This window comes from Somniosus microcephalus, chromosome 14 (genome assembly GCF_052327205.1).
Source record: "Somniosus microcephalus isolate GS21.2 chromosome 14, FLI_Smic_1.0, whole genome shotgun sequence".
Classification (NCBI taxonomy): Eukaryota; Metazoa; Chordata; class Chondrichthyes; order Squaliformes; family Somniosidae; genus Somniosus; species Somniosus microcephalus.
This window is the reverse complement of record NC_141000.1, coordinates 79,221,100-79,246,210: the sequence shown is the minus strand read 5'-3', so window position 1 is coordinate 79,246,210 and position 25,111 is coordinate 79,221,100. Positions and strand designations below refer to the sequence as shown.

General features: G+C 42.0%; 1 protein-coding gene across 1 annotated transcript in view; it reads right to left on the bottom strand.

Moving 5' to 3' along the window:
- The window catches only part of LOC147107600 (immunoglobulin superfamily member 3-like), a 61,154-nt gene that overhangs the window by 21,141 nt on the left and 14,902 nt on the right, over positions 1-25,111 (bottom strand). The window contains exons 3-8 of the mRNA XM_086006760.1: positions 22,209-22,616; positions 16,833-17,213; positions 12,641-13,045; positions 10,576-10,977; positions 8,735-9,151; positions 5,010-5,420 (exon numbers count right to left, since the gene is read on the bottom strand). Of these exons, the coding sequence (XP_085862886.1) occupies positions 5,010-5,420; positions 8,735-9,151; positions 10,576-10,977; positions 12,641-13,045; positions 16,833-17,213; positions 22,209-22,616 (2,424 nt within the window). The remainder of the gene's footprint in view (positions 1-5,009; positions 5,421-8,734; positions 9,152-10,575; positions 10,978-12,640; positions 13,046-16,832; positions 17,214-22,208; positions 22,617-25,111) is intronic.

Below are 25,111 nucleotides of genomic sequence, written 5' to 3'. Positions count from 1 at the left end.
TTTCACCATCAAGTCAAGTGCAGAATAAAGCTCACTCTATTCTGACCAACAAAGTGACTTTAGTGTGATCTCAGAAAAGTACCTCCTAGTACATTAGTGTGATACTTCCATTTTGTCACAACGAGATTACTGACTTAAAGCCAATTAGTGACAAATTATGGGAATTGTTGCACTTTGAGCCCACAAGCACTAGGAACTGAATTGAGACTGCCTGAATGGATTTCATGTAGGGCCCTTGCAGCCAGACAGAGGAGCCTTTATTCCTACTCATTTGTGCTAACTTCAAACCCAAATCCCTGAGGTGAAAGGACAGTATGCTAACTCAGTGCTCCACTCAGCCCCTTAATATTTAATAATATATTCCTGATAATTATTAGGGCAGCGGACCTGAGCGGGATCTGAGCTGAGAGTGAGAGCAAGATATAGAGTGCGGCAGGGGAGACCCGAGAGGAGCGGAGGCAGTGGACCTGAACGGGACCTGAGCTGGGAGCGAGAGCGGAGGCAGAATTTTGAAAGAGTGACGTCAGAATTAAAAAGTGACGTCGGCACAACGGAAGGAGCTGATTGGTGAGTAGTAGGTAAATGTTTCTAGTTTCTATTCTATAAAGTAAGGGCAGCTCAGTCCCGTGGAATGCACATCTTGTGCCATGTGGGAAGTCCTGGACGCTTCTCGTGGCCTGGACGACCACATGTGTGAGAAGTGTTGTCAGCTACAGCAGCTCGAGCTCCGGGTTTCAAAGCATGAGCGGCAGCTGGAGTCACTGCAGTGCATCCACGAGGCTGAAAACTTCGTGGAAAGCACGTTTCAGGAGGTGGTCACCCCACAGCTTAAGAGTGTGCAGGCAGAGAAGAGGAGAACCAGGCAGGTAGGGCAGAAATCCCCTGATTGCATCCCGCTCGCTAAACAGTTTTAAGCTCTGAATACTGGTGGGGGCGATGGTTCCTCTGGGGAGTGCAGTAGGGTTTCGTAGGGCTCAGTACTGGGTTCTTTGCTTTTGTGGTATATATCAATGATTTGGACTTCAATGTAGGAAGTATGATTAAGAAGTTTGCAGATGATACAAAAATTGACCGTGTGGTTGATAATGAAGAAGAAAGCTGTAGACTGCAGGAGGATATCAATTGACTGGTCAGGTGGGCAAAACAGTGGCAAATGGAATTCAATCCAGAGAAGAATGAGGTAATGCATTTGGGGAGGGCTAACAAGGCAAGGGAATACACAATAAATGGTAGGACACAGAAGTGCAGAGAATCAGAGGGACCTTGAAGTGCATGTCCACAGATCCCTGAAGGTAGCAGGACAAGTGGATAAGGTGGTTAAGAAGGTATACGGGATACTTGCCTTTATTAGCTGAGGCATAGAATATAAGAGCAGGGAGGTTATGCTTGAACTGTATAAAACAATAGTTAGGCCGCAGCTGGAATACTGCGTGCAGTTCTGGTCACCACATTACAGGAAGGATGTGATTGCGCTAGAGATGGTACAAAGGAGATTTACGAGGATGTTGCCTGGGCTGGGGAATTTTAGCTATGAGGAAAGATTGGATAGGCTGGGGTTGTTTTCTTTGGAACAGAGGAAGCTGAGGGGAGACCTAATTGAGGTGTATAAAATTATGGAGGGCCTAGATAGAGTGGATAAGAAGGACTTATTTCCCTTAGCAGAAGGGTCAATAACCAGGGGGCATAGATTTAAAGTAACTGGTAGAAGGTTTAGAGGGGATTTGAGGTGAAACGTTTTCACCCAGAGGGTGGTGGGGGTCTGGAACTCACTGCCTGAAAGGGTGGTAGAGGCAGAGACCCTCAATACATTTAAAAAACACTTGGCTATGCACTTGAAGTGCCATAATCTACAAGGCTACGGACCAAGTGCTGGAAAGTGGGATTAGGGTGGATAGCTCTTTATCGGCCGGCATGGACAAGATGGGCCGAATGGCCTTCTTCTGTGCTGTAAATTTCTATGATTCTATGAAGTTTCTACCACCAACTTACATTCGCTCTGAATCACATTGGCATTTACTGCAGTGTTCTTGTCAAGTATCAGAGCGGAAGCCTTAACTTCCTTTCTAGATAAAGGAAACTTTGTGCTATCCGGAAGTTGAATGTCCGGCAACTTTGATCTAACGGCAGAAATCAGCAGCCGTTTTGGTTAGGTTTTTTTTCTGCTTTTCACAGGCAGGCTTTGGAAAGCGTCTTTGTCGCTTAGCAACAGCTTCAGAGACGCTTCCAAGCTACTGGGCCGAGTGTTTACAAGCTGTTGCTGAGCAACAGTGTTTGTGGTCAGACACGGAAGGCTCCAGAAAGCGTCTCTGTATCTTAGCAACAGCTTCAGAGAGGCTTCCAAGGGGCTGAGTGTTTACAAGCTGTTGCTGAGCAACAGTGTTTGTGGTCAGGTACTGCGATGAAAAGCTCCTATCTGATAACATTGACGCTGGTCTATCCGGAACTTATAAAAAAAACGGCAATAGCTCGGTCCCATGGGTGCCGGATAGCACAAAGTTTCCTGTACTAGATTTGAACTTAGATCAAAGAGATGATATAATGTTCTAACACAATGGCCCAGAAATTCAGGTCGGGGGCTTCCCGCGGGTGCAAGCCCCCGACCTGCACTTACCTTGCGCGCCGGCCATTGAGCTGTAGGGCCCCGTGGAATTCTGATCCGGGACCTGGTCCAGCTGCCGGCGCGCAGTGCTTGCGTACCCCAGGGGCGCAGTTAGTTCGATGCGTCCCCTGGGATCACGTGGGCCATGGGGAGCCAATTGGAGCAGGGAATGCTCCATTCATAAGTCTTGACAGGAAGTGCTGTCAAGACTTATAAATACTACGGCCTCAAAACATCCCTAAACCTTCAAATAAATTTGAAAAAAAAAATCACATTTTTTAAGTAAACTATAAATTACATGAAATAACTATTTTAAACAATAATTTAAATTTTTGAAAAAAATAATTTTATACTCTAACGGGGCTAAAAATAAACTTACCTTGCTTTAAAGTATTTAAAAATAATAAACCTGTGGAAAAAATGTTTTAATTTTAATTAATTCACCACTTACCTTGTAAAAAGCAGGCCTTACGCCTGCTTTTTAAATTTCTAACTTCTGCAGACTTACCCTCATGGAAAAACCTGTAAAGAAAATGTAAGTTCGATGCGCACGCGCAGCTTCCCCCGCGCACGCGTTCGACCTCTGAACCCCTGCTTTCAGAGGAACGGAAGTGCCGGTTTCCCGCACATGCGCAGTGCATGCAGGAAACCGGCACTTCCATCGGGCTTACGGGTGAGTACCTGAATTTCTGGGCCATTGTTTCATAATCAACTCATCTTTTGTGTAGGTTGTGTAATACCCACTGGAAATGTTATGTACGCTAAGTATGGTTATCAATCTTTAACTTAGACACTGTATTATCATTGTTATAAATCCCTGGGTTAAAGTTGCCCATGTGAAGGTACGGCAAGAACTTTTAAGGACACAATGTGACTAAGAGCCTACTTTCCATAATTCTGCACCAGTATCAACTGTTGCAGACAGTGAGGCTGCGCAGTCTCCAGGCAGAAACCCCAGGGGGAAGGGGTGGAGTCGGGTTTTTCGAGCGGGAAAGAGAAGCGACTGGAAGAAAAGAGGGCTCAGGAGGCAAATGGCTGCCGCATCCCGTCCCGGGCTGCCAAACTCGGCCGCCGCCCTTCGTATTAGTAGCTCTGCATCCAGAACTCAAAGTGGGATTCAGTGATCGTGAAGAGAATTCAATGAAGGGGTTCGGAGTCGTAAGTCTTGCAGATATTATACATACCATGAGCTCCAACTTAAGCGTGCCAACGAAAGAGTGCACTCGAATTTGGACACAGGGACAGATTCTCCTTTGAATCCATATAAATGGAGAATGTATGTTTATTATGTCTAGATTCATTCTAATATATGCAAATGTCTAATTTAGGTCATTGACCCGTAATCTTCTTATACTGTCTGACGTTAAAACTATAAAGTAAGATAATTAGAATTAAGCCATTGTAGTAGTGATCTCCTTACTGGACTATAGAATACTGTCTACAACAGAGACCACATCTCACATATATCTAGAGAACCGTGAAGGGGTTACAGTTGAGTTTGGGCTTAGTGCCCATGAAGAGAAAGAAAAGGTCAATATTCTAATCTACACATAACCAAGAATCCTATTCTGGACGCTGACTTAAGAACATAAGAAATAAGAGAAGGAGTAGGCCATACGGCCCCTCGAGCCTGCTCCGCCATTCAATGAGATCATGGCTGATCATCCACCTCAACTCCACTTTCCCGCCCGATCTCCATATCCCTTGATTCCCCATGAGTCCAAAAATCTATCTATCTCAGCCTTGAATGTACTCAAAGACTCAGCATCCACAGCCCTCTGGGGTAGAGAATTCCAAAGATTCACAACCCTCTGAATGAAAAAATTCCTCCTCATCTCAGTCTTAAATGGCCTACCCCTTATCCTGAGACTATGACCCCTAGTTCTAGACACTCCAACCAGGGGAAACAACCTCTCAGCATCTACTCTGTCAATCCCCATCAGAATCTTGTATGTTTCAATTAGATCTCCTCTCATTCTTCTAAACTCCAGAGAGTATAGGCCCATTCTACACAATCTGTCATTATAGGACAGCTCTCTCATCCCAGGAATCAATCTAGTGAACCTTCGTTGCACCGCCTCCAAGGCAAGCATATCCTTCCTTAGATAAGGAGACCAAAACTGTGCACAGTACTCCAGGTGTGGTCTCACCAAGGCCCTGTACAATTGCAGCAAGACTTCTTTACTCTTATACTCCAACCCCCTTGCAATAAAGGTTAACATGCCATTTGCCTTCCTTATTGCTTGCTGTACCTGCATGCTAGCTTTCTGTGTTTCTTGCACGAGGATACCCAAATCTCTCTGAGCACCAACATGACCTTCATCACTTCTATACAGACTGGTTTGGAATCACGTCCCAGAAGAGAGAGAATAATGTGCTAATAAAACATGCTGGATTCTGGTGATGTTACCTGGTGCTTGGACTTGAAGGGTTGTTGATCCAGACCGAGCACTTCCTTGACTAACCCATTCATTTTGGGGGCTCGAGACCCATTCATCCACTTTGCAAAAGTAAACACCACTGTCACTGAGTGCAGCCTTCTGTATGATCAACTTGTAGGTTTTGTTAGAGGCCTTCACACTTTGGAATTTCATCTTCTTCTGAGGATCTGTATGCAAGTCTCCATTATACTGTAGGATATTATTGCGATCGGTTTTGAGAAGCGTTGTCTCCTTGGTCTTTGGATCCCCTTGGAAGTACCATGTAACTGAAAATTGCGATTGCATCTGTGTCTGGTTGATAATACTGCATTCAATTACAACAACAGCATCGTCACTGCTTGATAGAGTTATGTTATTGTTACTGAGCTGTAGGTTTGCATCTGCAGAAGCAACACAAGACAAAAGAAACATAGTGAGGCCTGCTTTGAAGTGGTAGAAATTACAACTATAAATTCTGCTTTGAAGATTGTTGATCCAATGATCAGTGCACTTTACCATTGCTTCCTAAGAAAAGAGACTGTCATTTGTAGACTACAGCCAGTGGAGAGTAGATCTCCCTCCAGCAGACCAATGATTTATCCAAAATTCCAGGAAAATGGATATTTTCTCATCTATAGTAAACAAGTAACTAGGGACAGACTCCCGCCCCCCCGACTAACCAGCTCGCTAACATTTAGAGATAACAGACACAATGTTGACTTCTGGAACTCTGGAGTTTCAATCTTACTAGAGCAGCTAGTTATTTTTTCTGTCAATATGGGTGATGTAAGCAAAAGCAGACCAAGTGATATACAAGGTCGACGCTTAGTTGGGTACAGATGACAGACTTCGTGTGATGGTTCAAAACAATCCTTTAATTTTCACAGGCCTGGGGAAGGCCTGGGGAGAACCTTCTGAGACCCTTCTCAGATTCGACTCCACTGATACCCTCACAATGTTCACAATTATACACAAAAATCATACCCTGCTCTAGGGGCGGGTGCAAAGCTATCAATGTCTGAATGGCAAATATAAAGCATGACATTAATCACATTTCTGTTATCAGTTGGTTCCGGGACCTTCTGTGACTACGGCCTTGGCTTAGTCTTATTGCTGCAACAACCGCCCTTTGTCTCTGGCCAGATGATTTGTTCAGTAACATGTTTTCTTAAGATAACATTTCCTGTTTTTGTAACAAGCTCAAGTTACTTTGAATGCATCCTTAATAAGCTCAAGTCACCTTGAATACATATTCTTCCTTAACAAGCTCAAGTCACTTTGAATACATATTCTTCCTTAACAAGCTCAAGTTACTTTGAATACATATTCTTCCTTAACAAGCTCAAGTTACTTCTGCAAAGCAAGCAGATTGTGATTAGTGACTGAGAGACTTTCCCAATGGTTTTTAGCTGTCAGCCGTTTTACGATTCACACATTACATACTTTACTTACTGAATACATATTTTTCCTCTACCTAGGTCCTATGTCTAACACTTAATGATATTAATTATAAATTTTAATTACTTCAATGGGCATATGGGATTTAGCACTGCTGCATATGTGGAAGATAAACACCAACACGAACTGGGCATGAATTGCTACTGAAGAATTGAATAACCTGCAGCAAGAGGTGCTTCAAAGGATGGTAGACCTATTTGGGGCTGAAAGCTACCTTCCTGTACAAGCACAGGTGCTTGCTGCATTGAAGGAGGTCCGTCGTACCTGGCTGCAAATGAGAGAGAAATTTTTTGGTATCAGTTCGACAGCCCTGCAATCACTACCTCCAAGAAAAACAAGAGCAGCAACGTCATGGGAGCACCATCATCTGCAAGTTTCCCTCCAAGTCACACATATCCGGACTTGGACACATGCCACCATCTCTTCATTGTCGCTGTGTCAAAATCCTAAAATTCCCTAAATAACACCATCGTAGAAGCACCATCATCGCATGGACTGTAGTGGTTCAAGAAGACCCACTACCAGCTTCTCAAGGTAACCAGGGATGGACAATACATGCAGATTTCATGGGACAGAACTGTACAGTATATCTCCGCCTATCTACTCTGGTATCATTTCCATTAATTTACCCAGTATAAACACAAGTCTAATGGGCCTGTAGTTACCTGGGTCAGGTTTGACTCCCTTTTTAAAATATAGGCGTTACATCTGCTTACTTCTAATCCTGTGGAACTTCTCTAGTACCCAGTAAACCTTTAAACACTGTAATCTGCAAGTTTCTTCCCTAGTCTCCTTCTCAATCTAAATTATTTACCATATTACTGATGGGTTTCGTTAGTCTTCGTTCCTTTTAACTTATCAAACACCTTCTCTTCACTCATTTCAAATTATTCTGTAATATTTGTTGTACCACAGTTATTGAAATAGCAAACAGTATTTTCTTTCTGGTGAACACTTTTAGAAGTAACCATTAAGTAATTAATCTATTTTCCCTTCACCTTCAATTATTCCACTGCTTTCATCTTTTAAAGATCTAGGCTGGGATTTTCCTCAAGGGACCATGGGATGATCAGGGAGAGACTGCTGCCTGCCATCCCAACGTTACAATTACCCTGACCCATTTTCTTAAGTCAGAGGTCATTATTTATACAGGGCAGATTCACAAGAGCCATGCCAGCAAAAGGGAGCCCGTCACTGCCACGGTGGAAGATACAGCAATACTGAAGCCTGAATTTAATGAGACAGAACAGTCCCGAAGATAAGCTTACAATTTTTCATTTAAGCCTCACACTGGGCTGAGTGGGAGCCTGAGAGAGGAGAGGTGCCCATTATGGGGCCCTTTCATTCAAGAGGGGCCTCAGCAGGCTCTTCACTACGATCTAGAGTATACCACCATCCCACATCTGGAGGTCCAAGGTCAGCCGTAGCAGCGCTGAAAGGGAGTGAAATCAGGTGAGTTCCCAGGCCCTGCTTCCCCACCATCATTTATGTGTGGTGAGGCAATCTGGGATCAGGCAGCATACTTCCTTGTAGCTGGGGAAACCAAGGATGGCACTGTGAGAGTCAAGGATGTGGCAGTCGGCGACCTCACTTGATTTTTCTTTATTTTCCATTGCTATACAGCCTGATTTTGGACAGTACAGCAAAGGAAAATCCAACCCATCACTTCCTTCTTAACCATTCTTTTCCTACTATGATAATGAAAAAGTTTTATTATTGTGCTTAGCCTCCTTTGTTACATTCTGCTCTAATGCCCTTTTTGAACTCATAAAACCATTTATAACACATTTTTGGCATTTTCTTATATTCTTTCTAATGTTCTTCCCTCCCTTTCCCCCATTGTTTTCATATCATTTTTCTTTCTTATCTCCATTTTAATTTCTTGGCTCATCCATTTTGGAGAGGTACGGGGTAATTTTCTGACCACTGGGAGCCCATATTGGAAATTCCAATGGGCACTGCTTATGATCTTCCAGCCACTTAAATGAATGGCCTAAAAATCATGCACTGCATGGGCCACTGCCAGGCAGCTGCAGTCAGGAGTGCAAAGTCAAAAAATGGCTCCTTTAGAAGCTATGCCAATCTCTTTCTCCACAGAGGCCATTGTGCCTGTGCTACTGCTAGTTCCACACATTATTTGCACTCCAGTGAAAATCACTCTTAGTTGCAGGAAAAGAAACAGCTCATAGTATTAAATAAACAAATTGTCATTTGTTCCAGTCCTGCAATTTTTGAGATATTTAGGAAACTTGTTTACCTGCTGTATGCACTTGAACAGTTGTTATTGCCGACGTATTCTCCCCCACTTTATACCAGATGTTGTTGGGATCCAAAAGCCACTCCATTACATGACAATAGTAACTTCCGCTGTCATTTTCATCAGTTTTCTGTATAATCAGCTTGTACATATCATTAGAGGTCTTTTCATCCTGGAATTTCATCTTCTTCTTCGTATCAGTAAGCAATTCTCCATAGTACTGGACAATATTATTGCGATCAGTGCTCAGAAGATTTTCCCCTTTCACATTTGGTCCCTGTGTCTTAGTAAAGAGCCACGTGACTGTGAATTGAGAATCATTCTGAGTTCGTGCTGAAATTCTACATTCAAGTTCAGTGATGTCATTGATCCTTTTCTGTACGGTTTTAACTTGCTTCGTGAGCTTCAAGAGACTTGCTACATAAGTAGAAAAGACAGTATATCAAAATAATTTCATTGTATTTCTTTGTACTATTTAGGTTAAAGGTGAAACATCACACAGATCAGTCAATATCTAACTATTACTCTAGTTGTATATACTCATCTATGATTTAGGAGAGTGACCTATCAGAACTAATGAGCGTGTTGCACAGTTGAGCCCATGGCACTAGTGATCTTGCAGCATACTTTCACCTCCTTTGCAAGCGTGATGTTTTTATTGTAAATTTACACCTTAATTTTTATCCAATTCTTCCCTATAACTGTCTGTCTTCTATACATCTATCAGTTGAGAAAACAGGTTACCTTACTCTTGATTAATTCTTCCATTACTCTATTGATGCCAATTTTATTTTCTGAAGGTACAGATGAAGGTAGAGCAGCTCCAGAACACAAATTGCAGATATTTCAACATTAACATGACCTGGTCAACTTTAACTACTTTTTGTTGTAATGTCAGGATCAGGGCTGTGTAAAGTGGCAGAACATGTACAGAGCACCAATACATTTTAAAATACACAAATTCTCCCCAAAAGCATCAAAACTGCATTTTAGCAATATGTTGACATTGTGGTGAGAGGTAAAAAATACTATTTGTGCAGCTCTGAACAGTGTGGACTTAATTACATAATACAGCCCCTTAAATAACTTTTTGGATTAAAGTATCTCAGACAGATACAAATAACCTAATTTTCACAAGCACCTATCCATAGTTAGTTACATGTGAACGACCACAACTAACTGCAACAGATTGATTCGTCCAAATGATGGAAATAGTCTTTTTATTGTCTCTTGTTTGTTCTGTTATCTATTTATAGCTCACCTTCCTATTTCATTGTATTTCCTTATAGTTAGTTAATTTATTTTGTTTTTCACAGATTCATATTTTGCTTTCTTCTGCTTCAATCTTCTCCCCTTCTCTCACGAAGGTGCGGACTCCTGGTGGGATATGGCTCCACAGATGCCTGTGGCTTTCCAGTACCACCACTCTTCAGGTGTGAGCCTAGACAGTGAGTGGTAGCAGGCTATTTCTCAGTTGAGGACGCCACAGCTGAGCTTGATCCTATCTTCATCTGATGTCCACACACGTTTCCAGTGGATTCACTGGATAACAATCACAAGCAGATATCCTGGCAGGTTTTCCCCCTCCCTATCCCAGGGCCATTGAGACCCTTCTCTCGTACTGCACAGACACATTAGAATTGGGACCTTATGGTCTGCATGGCTTGCTTCCATACTGCACAGTGCACTTACCAACTGGGGCCATTATTTCATTTTCAATTTCTATCTTTTTTTTTTAGAAGGCAGGTTAATATCTCATATACTGCACACGACAGCCTGGGTGCCACTTTAATGCACCTTTGATCCTGTAAATACTAAAAGCACCCCTTCCATTAACTTACCTGGGGGTCTAACCTTCATTTCCAGGATGTTTGATGTTGCACTGGCTTTCATGACCCATTGGTTTGGATGATGTCTTCTCCATAATTCTGCAATACATAGAAACTTCCCAGCTTCCAGTTTGCTGGCTCTGGAGACACTCAACCGGACAGTATTGGATGCCGTTTTCACTACTATCATTTTTCCTTTGAAGTTCTCCGCCTTGTCCCCCCACTCAATCGCAGTGTCATGGGTGAAAGTAACAAGGTGGTAGCTGTCATTAGAATGGGCTGGTTGGAATTTCCAGGATACAGATGCCGACACATGGGTAAGGTATGAAGGTTTAATGAAACACACGAGTTCAAATCTACCATAGTATCTCACGGTTGGTGTCCGGGTTATTGCGATAACTTCAAAGCTGCTTTCTGTAAGCATTAAAAAGAGAAATTAATGGATATCGCCAACTCCACTGAGACTATACAGTGCAGATCAGTGTAAGACATAGTACAGGAGTTCCCATAGGGGACAAAAATTGTTCAAGGTATTGTGAGGTCAGTTCCCTTGGCACATATTCTAGAAACGGTATGGTCTGGGTTCACTGGACCAGAACAGTGCCCTTTTGACCAATTCAAAGGCTATTTGAACACCGGCACCATGGTTTTCCCTCTAGGCAGAAGCAGATATGCAGCTGGTCTGAAGATAGAAGAGGCTGTTTAGGTAATTCTAAAACTTTCCTTTGATGGGCCAGGAAAAGCAGGAGTGTTTCTCCGGGTTCCACAAGGAAAGTTGCGGCCTCCACTACCCCAGGCTCCCACACCCCTTCCCTCTCACGAGACCATCCCGAAACCCCCTCCCCACCAGTTACCTGGAAGTTGGCAGGTGACTCTTCACATGCCAGTATTCGTTCTGCACCCTCTTCACGCCCATTGCATGGCAAAAGTGGACAGGCGGTATTTAAATGAGGCACGCTGGTTAAAATCAGTTGGGAAATCAATTCATTGGAGCAATTTCCTACCAGAAATCCACTCCAAGTTCAAATCCATCCCAAGTTTGCCACCAATGTTCCTGCTAAACTGCATGGCCGCACAGCGGTCTGGAGGTCCCGCGCAGGCCACTCACCAGCTTTTACATGGAAGAAACCGTGCAGCACGAAAATTTGAATGGGCCGTGCAGCCAGGTAAAGGGACATCGCACGAAAAAAATTAGAAGGAGCATTGCTTGCCACGAGTTGGGTCTTGGAAAACTGTGGGTGTATTGTCCGTGATTTTCAATTAAAGCTCTCACTGTGTGTGAGGCTCCATCAGTGGCACCGGAAAATTTAGCCCATAATCTATTCAATTCAAATATAAAATGGGAGATGCACGAAATACCTAGCATCTGTAAAAAGAAAAGACAGATTAATATTTTGGGATTTTAACCCCAAACATTTTCTCTTTATAGATGCTGTAATTGGCCTGTTGTGTATTTCTATCATTTTCTATTTTTATTTACGATTTTCTGCATTTGAGGTTTTTTTTTTCTTTTAATTTGTTCAATTTGAATGTATTTTCTATACGGAGCAACATGGTGGCTCAATAATTTGGGGCTCCAGCACTCTGAGTCACAGGATGGTAAGATACTCCACATGATAGATTTCCCATCTTAGCCATACAGAGCTGAAGAGACCACAGGTGGATGCTTGGCATTTTTTTCAATGACGTGTGGGAAAGTCAGAGGGGCATTGACCCCCCCACAAACTCTCACACACCTCCTTAGCAGTTGGCCACGAGTCATCTGCCCAATTACTCAGTTGGGAATGGTGTATGGAACAAAGAGATGCAGAGAGGTTTTTTTTAAACTAAATAAAAAAGCGAAGAAAAAACTTGCTAATTTTCTGCCTACAATCCACTTCATTAATTAAGCCGACAGCAAAAATGCAGTAAAATAAGTGAAAGTAATGAAAGTCCCATTTTTCAATGAAGTATGCTATGCCTTGGCTATCTATAATAGAATAAGGACCACCACATTAAAAACACGATCCAACTGAGAGCCCTGCAATTGTTTACATCGAAGTAAAGTACCATAGATATTCAATATGGAATTGCTTACCAAGGGATTTGATAGTCACTGCCTTATTATCACTGACGTACTCTCCGATTAGCTGCCAGTTTCTGTTAGACTCTGCTGCCCATTCCCTCACTGTGCAAGCATACTGTCCTTCATCTGTCGTCAGCGCATTATAAATACCCAATGTGAAGGAATCCGATCTCACTCTTGTCATTCTGATATTGCTGTTAATGACACGCTCATGGTAGGCCTGATAAGTAGCCTGAATCCCATCCTGGTTCATTCCAATGATATCACTGTTTTGGTGCTGTTTGTTTATGAACTGCCAGGTAATAGAGAGCTGACCATAGCCTGCAGTTACTGAATGAACATCACACACAAACTGAAGAAACTCGCCTTCCAAAACCTCAGTAGTATTGCTGCTGATTACCACATTAAGGTTGGCTTCTGTGAAACGACAAAAGCTAGTGTTAAGGTGAGAAATACATGGAGGCCATGAATGTTTGGCAGAGAGATATAAACTCTGGGTTTAATCAAACATGTTAGTTAACATAATAAAGATCAAGAGGTTTGTGAACATCAGCAGAACCTCAGAATTGATACACTATCAAACATCTGTCCAACTTTTTTCAAAAAATATATTTCTGAAAAGTTGCTTGTTTTTGACTTAGTTATCATTGGTGTATGGTAGAGATTGCATAACATAGGTAGAAGGGTAATGAGAAAGACTGCAGAGAAGGTGCCTGGTATATAATATCATATAACCTCAGCTCCTATTTCGCAATATGGAATGATAAGCATTTCCCCCCGATTACCAGAAAATTAAGTATTTGCTATATATTATAGCACTATGTACAATTCTAAAATTACCCACATGGCATTTTTATCTCTGCAGCCTGGATTTATAGCTAGACAACAGGAAGAGGATGAAGGTCTCTTCTCTCTGGTGGATGATCCCAGTGCATTTACATATCACTGACAGATGTCGCAATTCCTAGCATCCATGTGTTTGTGGTTTGTTAAAGGGAAGTATCGGCAATTTGTTCTTAGTGAACTTTGTGCTATTTAAGGTGAGAGAAACTAAAAATTGCTTTACATTTTTTCACCAAGTGTCAGCATCAAGGGCTCCCAACTCAGCAATAATATGAATTAGATAGATGGTAAAGCTTTCTGTACTGTCCCAACTCTAACCTCAAAAGGGCACCAATTACTATACCACTATGATATTTCCATGTTCAGCAACTGTCATTCTCATTGACTCCTTCAGTAGGTCAGCCTGAATGCAAAGGAGTTTTGTGCTGCAGAAGCATTTCCATTAGGAAATGGATTCAGAATGCTAAAACCCATTTTCCATATAAACTAACATTGCACTTTCTTTCTGTCCCAAGTGCTAACATAACTTTATTGCAGGTTGTCCCTGCAATATCTCCCTTTGAATCACAGAGCACCACCAGTATTACACACACATTCATTGCATGGGGCAGGGGGTTGGGGGGGGGGGATGGTGGTGGGGGGTGGTGGTGAACAGAAATACTAAGGAGGTGGAATGCATAGACCACAAGGGGAAATGCTTACAAGAAATGGAATTTAAAAAAAAGACAGACTTGCATTTATATAGCGCCTTTCATGACCACCGGACGTCTCAAAGCGCTTTACAGCTAATGAAGTACTTTTGAAATGGAGTCACTGTTGTAATGTGGGAAACACGGCAGCCAATTTGCACACAGCAAGCTCCCACAAACAGCAATGTGATAATGACCAGATAATCTGTTTTTGTTATGTTGGTTGGGGGAGAAATATTGGCGAGGACACCGGGGTTAACTCCCTTACTCTTCTTAGAAATAGGGCCATGGGATCTTTTACATCCACCTGAGAGAGCAGATAGGACCTCGGTTTAACGTCTCATCTGAAAGATGGCACCTCCGACAGTGCAGCTCTCCCTCAGCAGTGCACTGGGAGTGTCAGCCTAGCTTTATGTGTGCAAGTAAAGGACGAAATAGAGAACCTAATGCATAGTATTACTAGAAATATGCAAAACAAGTTTGCAAAATATGAAAGAATTATTATTGATAACGTGCAATGTGATAAGAATAATAGATATCTAGTTAAACCAGGACATTAACTGGGAAATTAAAAAAGGGTATGGAGTCTATAGAAAGGATAGGCATCACAAAACAGGGTGAAAATTGAAAATCTAGGTAAGGAATAGAAAGAAATGACCCGCAGCTGAGACACTGTGAATTGAGATCACAGATAAGAAAGGAAGAAAGTTCATTGTTGTTATCGACCTGATGGATAGGAGCAGAGGGTAGACAAGGAGATGCTTTGCAAACAAGGAGATGTGTAAAAAGGACAGCATTTTAATAATGGGAGATTTCAATTACGCACATATTGACTAGGTAAAATAGCAGAGAAAAAACAGGAGGAGTGTGTTTCCCAAAGTGGTGTAGCATTGCTTCCTTTACTTAATTTGCTGAACAGCGACATATTTAGCTGTTACTCTGGTCCTAATCTTTAGTAATTAACCATATATTGTACATAAGGAAGAAATGGGAGAATATATCTTCGATCTAATAATCATATGAACTAAAATGCTCACAGGCAATGTAAAAAGGACAACGACACAAAAATATTGCACTTTAAAAAAACAGATTTGCAAAATGGGTTAAACAAAGGTTACTACTGGAACACAATAATAGTTAAGGATCTACAGTAGAAAAATGGGAAGTATTTGTTAAGCAAAAGCTACAATTGAAAGATATTACCATTAAATCAAATCTAAACAGATTAAAAGGCAACAGAGGCCAATGTGATTAAAGGGTAGTCATGGGGATAGGCAGAAGGCTTTCAAAATATACAAGTAAACCACTAGGCAGGAGGATTGAGAACATTGTAAAATTATAAAGACAAGGAAAAGCAAGTTGGAAAACTAATACAAGAAGCCAACAGAAACTCTGAATTTTAGATGGCTGAGAACAATACAGATATGTTTCATATTTTGCAAGCTTATTTTGCATATTTCTAGCACTTATTGCATGAGGTCAGGTAGATTGTGGTAGATGCAGAGGCCCAGGAGTGACTGGGACCACAGGGCCAAGGCAGGGTTGGGAGCAAGTAGCAAGCAATGGCTGAGGCTTGCCAGAGAATGGAAAGTTCATGGAGCAAGCAGTTCAGAAGATGGTGGCTTGCAGTGGAAGGCCAAGGGAGTGAGTGGTAAGGGATCTGCTGGCAGGCATTATCGAAACAAATTAGCATTGGTTTTGTATTTCTGCTGAGATGGTGGCAGAGGTTGACGTAGAAAACTATCACATTGACTTCATCTTGCAGAAAACTTTGTCCTAACTAGTCAGAAACTGTAGAAATACTGAATCGATGAGGAAGCTAAAGCGGGAGCCTACATCAAACCAATCAGAAAACTCAGACTTGAGTCTACAGACACAAGTATGTTATTATACAGATTAAGCAGTATGCACATAGTGAAGAAAGTATTGGTTCACTTAAAACTGATAGCCAGAAACCAGAAAATGGTAGCAACGAAATAGAGTTATTAAATAGCTACTTCAGATATGTCTTTACTCAGGAAGAAGAAGAACTGTAGTTAACATTTATTGTTAGGAAGTCGTCATAACAATATTGAAAGATCTAGTAAACTTGGAAAAGCACAACTTGCAAAAAGACTGTCAGCATGGATTCAGGTAAGGAAGGCTTTCCGCTGTATACTGTGTAGCTAAAACATGAACCATTTATCAAAAACATGCCTTCGATTTCACTACACATTGAGCATAGCAGAGATCTTCTTAGTTGGAGTTTTTAGAAGACATTACTGGCATGGTGGATGAGAAAAATACATTGGATATAAATTTGGATTTTCGTTCCAGTAAGGGCTTCTTTCTTGAGAACTGAGATGTGATACATTGCCTCTATGTAGATGGCACATTGGGGTAGAAATTTGTCTTGGGCGATAGCGAAGCAGCAGTCTGTTTTATGTTCGGCCTGCTATTCTTTTCTATTGATTTCAATGGATAAGAAAATCATGCGGATTGTAAAACTGCTTGCCAATTCGCTATCACCCGTTTTGCTCTATTGCCCAAGATGAATGTCTACCCCACTGTGTCTGAGATTTCTACAATTCATCCAGGAGGTGACCAGATATTTTGTCATGGTCAAAATATAATACTGCTCCTAATATCAATCATTACAAAAAAAAAATACAGTTAATTTGAATTTTTCTTACGTGGCTGTTGAACAGTGATTGCAACCTCCTTGGATATGTTGGTAGAGAATGCTCCAGATGAAATTTTCTCACTCTCCTCCACCTGACAATGATATGTACCACCATCCTCCACTTGAATCTGATTAATTTTCATAGCGTAGTCCCTGTCATTTTTCTTACCAACCGTCACCTTTCCCAGGGCCTCTCTCATTTTATATTCACCATGAAAGAATGGTACTGCATTTGGCCCAATACGGATTATCTCATTATTGTTTAAGAACCAGGCAACAGAGAAGAAACGTTCTGGGAAATTCTGAGCTTCAACCGAGCAGATTATCTCCAGTGAGCCTCCTACAATAGTATTGACTGCAGTAGCTTCAATCAGAGCAAGAAACTGATTACCTGCAGTGAAATAAAATGAGTATCATTACTGTGCCAGTCAGTGTATTGCGTTTAGCCAAAAACCAAGTGAGCAAATTTGGCATAATTTCAATGCCAACTTTGATGTGATGTGGAGAAAATGGTCAAGTGCAAACTATATGTAAATATGGCTTGCACCACACTGAATCTACTTTAGTGGAGGGAATGCTGGAGACAGTTCCTGGTATGTGCAAGTTACCTGGTGGTCCAAAGAGGTGCTCCCGACATACTTGCTTGCCTTTTTAAAATCTCAGTTAAATTTCAGATAGTTCCAGTCTACTATGAAATTTAAATGAACCCAAATGCTCATCCCTATTTGACTAGAGGTACTGAGGGCACAAAGCAGCATGCCCTTATGATTAGGGAGGGAGAAAGGAACTTGGAGGCAGATTAAGGGATCAAAAAGGGATGGAAGCAAATGGATGTAAAATTAAAGCATTGTGAATTTCTGTAATCTCTCCTTATCAAAATTCAGAGGCTGTCACCAGCTCAGTATTGGCAGTTATCCAACGCAAGTCAACAAGTGTACTTATTACACTTGCCTGTAAATGGTGTAGCATGGAGCAAGAGGGTTCGAGTACAAGAACAAGGATGTCTTGCTGCAGTTGTACAGGGCCTTGGTGAGACCACACCTTGAGTATTGTGTGCAGTTTTGGTCGCCTTACCTGAGGAAGGACGTTCTTGCCATGGAAGGAGTGCAGCGAAGATTCACCAGGCTGATACCTGGGATGGCAGGAATGACGTATGAGGAGAGATTGTGTCGATTGGGCTTATACTCACTGGAGTTTAGAAGATTGAGAGGGGATCTCATTGAAACCTATAAAATTCTGTCAGGCCTGGACAGACTAGATGCAGGAAGGATGTTTCTGATGGCCTGGGAGTCCAGAACCAGGGGTCATAGTCTAAGGATAAGGGGTAAGCCATTTAGGACTGAAATGAGGAGGAATTTCTTCACCCAGAGAGTGGTGAACCTGTGGAATTCTCTGCCACAGAGGGCGGTGGAGGCCAGTTCATTAAGTATATTCAAGAAAGAGTTGGATATATTTCTTAAGGCTAAAGTGATCAAGGGATATGGGGAGAAGGTAGGGATCGGGTACTGAATTTGGATGATCAGCCATGATCTCATTGAATGGCGGAGCAGGCTCGAAGGGCCGAATGGCCTACTCCTGCTCCTATCTTCTATGTATCTATATAAATGTTAGTTTTAAATTTTAATACACTCACTTTAGTGTAAACCAGAGAGTACCACTGAGGATGAAACTGATCACATCAGCAGTGGAAGTCTGCTGAGGGTTAATAGCAGTGATTCACTCGGTGCATTAACATAATACTGACGTTCATCAAAGGTCAGTGTTTCAAACTTCAACAAAAGAGCTGCAGTTTATACATCTGAGACCGTTTTCACTGTAATTAACCTGTCTAGTACATGATTGTTTCTTATGATCTCCTGTCAGTACCACTATTAGTCAGAGTCACAGCAAACCATTCAATACTTGTCATTCAAAGGAGCAGTTCAGCTGAGAGCAGGGAAGAATAGGAAAGTTTAGAATACATTTAAACATATATAAATAATACAAATATATAAGTCAAGGCACCAATGAGGGGGTCTTCAAAATAACTGTTTATGGTGGCTGTAATTGGTCCCCACAAGATCACACAATATAACTGCACACATGTAAATCCTTATTTATGGACATTTTTTGTTGTATTTGAATAATCAAAGGCTAGAATTTGACTTGGTTCAATTAAACCATGGATTCCATTAATTATACCTCTTTGAAAGACATTAAATAACAAACACTTAAATCTGCCGCTCTAAAGTGCAATGTTAACTGAGGTTCCCAACTATTAACCTTTACAATGTGGTTGCTTTAAACTGTCCATGGAGCCTCTCTGACCAATCAACCACTTTCTGATGCCTTCAGACATATTACCCAATTTGAACAAAACCGGCTGAGAAATACTTTTCAAAATTTGCCTGACCTGCTGAGTATTTTCAGCATTTTCTGTTTTTATTTCAGATTTCTAGCATCCACAGTATTTTGCTTTTGTAAATTTAAATATGTATCTCTTAAACTCAAAAAGGCTGCTATTCAAACAAAATATCTACAAACAAACCCCAGAAGATGCTTGTATTTGAACTGAATATCTTTTCCCCTCTCTTGGACACCTGATGCAGTCTTAATAGGCAGAATTTTCTGTCTGGGTGCCATCCCACCACAATGTCAATGGGGAGTGATTACCACCAGTCCCCTTAGACCATGCATATCCCTGATTTTCTGGGGTCAGCCTCATTTAAATAATTTGGGCAAATTCCCAGTGGATTTCCATCTGCATCAGGGATCCAGCCTCTGAGGGATGGTGGAAAACAGTGAATTGAGGCCAGCTTCCTCTGGGGTGACTGAACACAAAATATATATTTTTTCATGTTTAAATTTGCTGGGCAGAGGATATAATTAATGGCCCCGCTCTCTTGGGAGAGTTTACATTTTAAGTCAGCCTCCCTTTTCCATAGCAATACTATACACCCTATCGTCTCACCTTAATTATGGTGTTAATGACAAGAAATATGTCATATGGGCCCATAATTTGCGGCCCCTATGGGTGCGTATGAGATGCGTATGCGCCCATAAGGGTTGCACAAGTTCCGGGTTTTCGCACGTGAAGCGCATGCGTGAAAACTCGGAACTTGTGATTTGTCAAGAATCTTCCAACACATCCCCAGGAAAAGGACCTCTGTGGGCGGAGAGTTGGGCTCAACTTCTGCCCCGTGAATGCCCATGAAATTCTTGCGCTTGCTTTTACCAGCATAAGATTTAAAAAAATATAAAAATACATTTTTTTTCAATCATTTATACATTAAAAAACCTGTGCAATAAGGTAAGTTTATTTTTAGCCCCTTTAAAACATGTACATTTATTTTTCAAAAATAAAGCTTTTGTTTTAAATATTTAATTAAATGGCATTTTAATTCATTTAAAATATATAATAAAAAAAAAATTATTTGATGTGTAGATGTATTTTTTGGGGTATTTCCATTCATGCTTGTGGGGTTTCCGTACATACGGAATCCCCAAAAGCATGAATAGGGATTCCCTTCTTTTATTGGTTGGGCCAGCCCACGTGATCCCAGGGGCGCTTGCGAACCATCTGCGCCCCTAGGATACGTGGATCTCTGCCCGCGGGTACCCGGAGAGGCCCAGGACCATGAGTCTCCGTACCTCCCGGACCACCAGGTAAGCGGGCATTTTATTTGTGGATCGGAGGCATTTCCCCGTGGGAAGCCTCCAACCGCAAATTCAGGGCCAAGATGTTTTCCCATCATTAAGATGCCATTTGAATATGTATGCCCATATTTGGATGGACATATTCAACATCTGCCAATGGATAATACTGAAAATAGCCGCAGACCACCAGGAGCCGGTAGAACAGTTCGTTCCACCTGAATTTACTCCTTGCCCACCCCAGATCCATCCAAAATCAGCAGCTACAGCAATTGAAAGATCAGCTTATTTTCTGAATATCTGTCCAGATTGTGGGTACCGATGTGGACATTTATATGATACATTGGTAACAAAAATGCTCCATTTTTGTCATACCCATCTCATTCGTATCATGCTGCTCACCTGGGGTGCTGTGTCATTCCCTCCCAGACAGAGCCAGCAACTTCATATTGCTCCATCTAAAATGGTGGGCATCTTCTGTGCTATTGAATTTCTTCCAGGCATTTGGAACCTCCAAAGAAACTTGCTATCTTGAAAAGCTACCAAACACATTTATTTTCTAAATGGTGAAAAGCTAAAAACAGTGGAGGTCCAAAGAGACTTGGGGGGTCCAGGTACATAGATCATTAAAATGCCATGAACAGGTACAGAAAATAATCAAAAAGGCTAATGGAATGCTGGCCTTTATATCTAGAGGACTAGAATACAAGGTGGTAGAAGTTATGCTGCAGCTGTACAAAACCCTGGTTAGACCACACCTGGAGTATTGTGAACAGTTCTGGGCACCGCACCTTTAAAGGATATATTGGCCTTAGAGGGAGTGCAGCGTAGGTTTACCAGAATGATACCCGGACTCCAGGGGATAAATTACAAGGAGAGATTACACAAACTAGGGTTATATTCCCTGGAATTTAGAAAGTTAAGAGGTGATTTGTTCGAAGTTTTCAAAATATTAAGAGGAACGGATAGTGTAGATAGAGAGAAACTATTTCTGCTGGTTGGGGAGACTAGGACTAGGGGGCAGAGTCTGAAAATTAGAGCCAGACCTTTCAGGAGTGAAATTAAGAAACACTTCTACACACAAAGGGTGGTAGAAGTTTGGAATTCTCTTCCACAAATGGCAATTGATGCTAGGTCAATTGTTAATTTTAAATCTGAGATTGATAGATTTTTGTTAACCAAAGTTATTAAGGGATATGGGCCAAAGGCGGGTATATGGAGTTAGGTTGCAGATCAGCCATGATCTCATTGAATGGTGGAACGGGCTTGAGGGGTTAAATGGCCTACTCCTGTTCCTATGTTCCTACAAGGGCTGCTCCTGCAAGCTGCTGCGGGCCTTAAATCCAGCAGCAGCACTTGATTTCTTGCCCTGCAATAGGTTGAGCTTACACCTGATCGCAGAATCTTTGCCCTTGTGTCTACATTGCCTGTTTAGTGATAAATCTTGCGTTAGTATATGTGCAGCAAGTACAGATAGGGAACATTCATTTGCCAATCAAATAGCCTTTCTCAACATCACCCCACCCTGCCGGAGTGTATATTGGAAATTCAGGCATGTGCTGGACATGATTTTCTGACCACAATGTAATACCTCACATTTGTCTGCAAGTTTATTAATGTCCTCCTGTAATTTGTTGCAGTCCTCCTCAGTATTGACTATCTCCCCCAATTTGGTATCATCTGCAAATTTACAATCACATTATGAAACTGTAGCTGTACAATGGAGAAACATTTCTATGCCTATGAGCCTTACCTATGCTTTTAACATTCACTGTGGTATTTTCAGTACGTTTATTAGTCAGCTCATGCCAGGATTTGTCTAAGTCTTGGATCCACTCTGTGCTTTCGCAGTAAAACACCCCCTGGTCAAACGCCTGCAGTTTGTAGATGGTTAGTTTGAATGAAATGGCTCCAATCTTGTCCAGCCGCACATCTCCTGATGCCTGCCTCTGCTTATATGACTCTCCAGGACGTAGGATGAAATCTCGTGTTAGCGAGATGACCTTGAGATTCTGATCTCCCTTCTGGAGGTACCATGAGACAGCCACGTGCGTGTGCTGGGAGGTTTGTTTGGATACTTCACAGACCAGTTCCAGGGAGTCACCTTCGACTTTATTCAGGGTCTGAGGTACTGATGTTGCACTGAGCGTGTCTGGAATAACTAAGAATATATGTTTTCAACATGGTTTGCAGAATCCACACTGGATAATCATAGGTTGTATACAAGAATGCAATACTTCCACAATTTTATTTGTCTTAATAGGTACCTTAACTCAATACATATCATCAGATATTCAGCTCTTCCACAGTATGGCATTTTGAATAACAACATGGAAAAACAAATCAAAAATCTAATACTCCATGGGGCCTAGTTGTCATGGTTAATTACAGGTCCCTAGCCTTTCATCATTTGATTTTGTGCTCAAATCCATCTCAGATAGAGGTGATTAGAGATTTCCAAGAAGTACAGTTGTACATAGCATAATATATTAAAATACTTTTCTTCCTGAGCGTCCCGATGGCTCAATGGATAAGTGTACTGTATTGTATGGTACTGCACTGTATACACCAGGATGGTCATAGCCACCCTTGTCCTCAGCACCCTTTGGCTAGAATGGGAGTAATCAGACCGGGATCCTGCTCCTGACAACTATCTAGTGATCCCTGCTGGAAAGTGCAAGTGTATGGACATTGGGTAAGAATTAGATTGTGCTGAATGCATCTGAAGTTTGAATAGTCTGCCAACATTGCTGACACAACTGGCTCACTAATGGCCTTTAGGGAAGGAAACCTGCCTTTCTTAACCAAAATAACAACAGAAAATGCTGGAAAAACTCAGCAGGCCAGGCAACATCCGTGGAGAGAGAAATAGAGTCAACGTTTCAGGTCAAAACCCTTTGTCAAGACTGAAAAAGCACAGGAAATTAAACAAATTAAAAGGCCAGTTTGAAGGCTGGGAGAGAACAAAAGAGAAGTGAAGAGACATTAAGAGGTATTCAAAACGAGACGAGATGGTGATAGGACTAGTGGAGACAAAAGACGGCTCTAGATTAGGTGTGAAATGCGCTGGCAGAATGGGAGACAGCTGCCATGTGGGAGAGAGAAAAAGGGGGGGGCCAAAACAAAGGTGTGGATAAAAAATATAAGTAAAACGTAATGGGGGCCGAGGTTATGATCTGAAATTGTTGAACTCGATATTAAGTCCGGAAGGCTGTAAAGTGCCTAATCGGAAGATGAGGTGCTGTTCCTCGAGCTTACGCTGAGCTTCCGTGGAACAATGCAAAAGCCCGAGTACTGTGAGGTCTGAGTGGGAATGGGGCGGTGAATTAAAATGACAAGCAACGGAAGCTTGGGGTCATCCTTACAGACTGAACGGAGGTGTTCCGCAAAGCGGTCACCCAATCTGCGTTTGGTCTCCCCAATGTAGAGGAGACCACATCGTGAGCAGCGAATACAGTATACTAGATTGCAAGAAGTACAAGTAAATCACTGTTTCAGCTGGAAGGGGTGTTTGGCACCCCGGACAGTGGGAAGAGGGGAGGTATAAGGGCAGGTGTTGCATCTCCTGCGCTTGCAATGGAAGGTGCCGGGCGAAGGGGAAGGGGTTATGTGACTCCAGTCCCACACCAATGTGGTTGACTTTTAACTGCCCTCTGAAGAAGCCTAGCAAGCCACTCAGTTGTTTCAAAACTGCTGACCAGCGATTCAAGAAGGTCCACTACCACCTTTTCAGGGCAACTGGGGTTTGATAAAGGTCCTAATTGCAGTCATTTTGAAGAATGTCAGTGCAGTTCCCAGCAATTTCAAACTCACAGAATATAACTGGAACTTATCTAAGTCATTTGGCATTAATTGGACAATCTCATGGAAGTTCCACCCCTCATAAGGCATCAAGGAAACCAAGTGTCTCCTTCATTGCCGTGGTGGGGGGGGTTCTGTAAAGTATCCTGCCAGACAAGAGACGGGAGGGAAGTAAAGATGGAAATTGCAGAGGCTTTGACCACAGTCTTCCAATCCTCCTTAGCTATGTGAGTGGTTTCAGAGGACTGGTGGGTTGCAAATGTTACACTGTGGTGGAGACCACATAGGGACAATAACACAATGTATAGCCAATGCTGTTATATGTACCTAAACACAATTCACTATGTATAGCAATGTTGTGATATGTACGTTCTGGGTTGGGTTATCGGTGCAGGGTCCCTTTAAGAGCGTCAGTAGCGTGATGACATCATGACGTTGGTTGCGTGATGACGTCATAGCCCCTGCACGGGGCTGAGCCCTCCAGACCTCGTGGAGAGTGATTAAAGAAAGATACGTTTTGCCTTTGTTTAAACAAAAGTCTCTGCCTGTTGTTTTCTATCGACCCCAACAACACCCCTGTTCAAAAAAAGGGAGAGATAAACCCGGCAATTACAAGACAGTCAGCCTAATGTCGGTGGTGGCTAAACTTTTAGAGACATTAATCTGGGACAAAATTAATTGGCACTTGGAAAAATATGGGTTAATAAATGAGAGCCAGTACTGATTTATTAAAGACAAATCGTGTTTGACTAACTTGATTGAGTAACGGAGAGGGTGGATGAGGGTAGTGCGGTTGCTGTTATGTATATGGACTTTCAAAAGGTGTCTGATAAAGAACCACATATTAGACTTGTT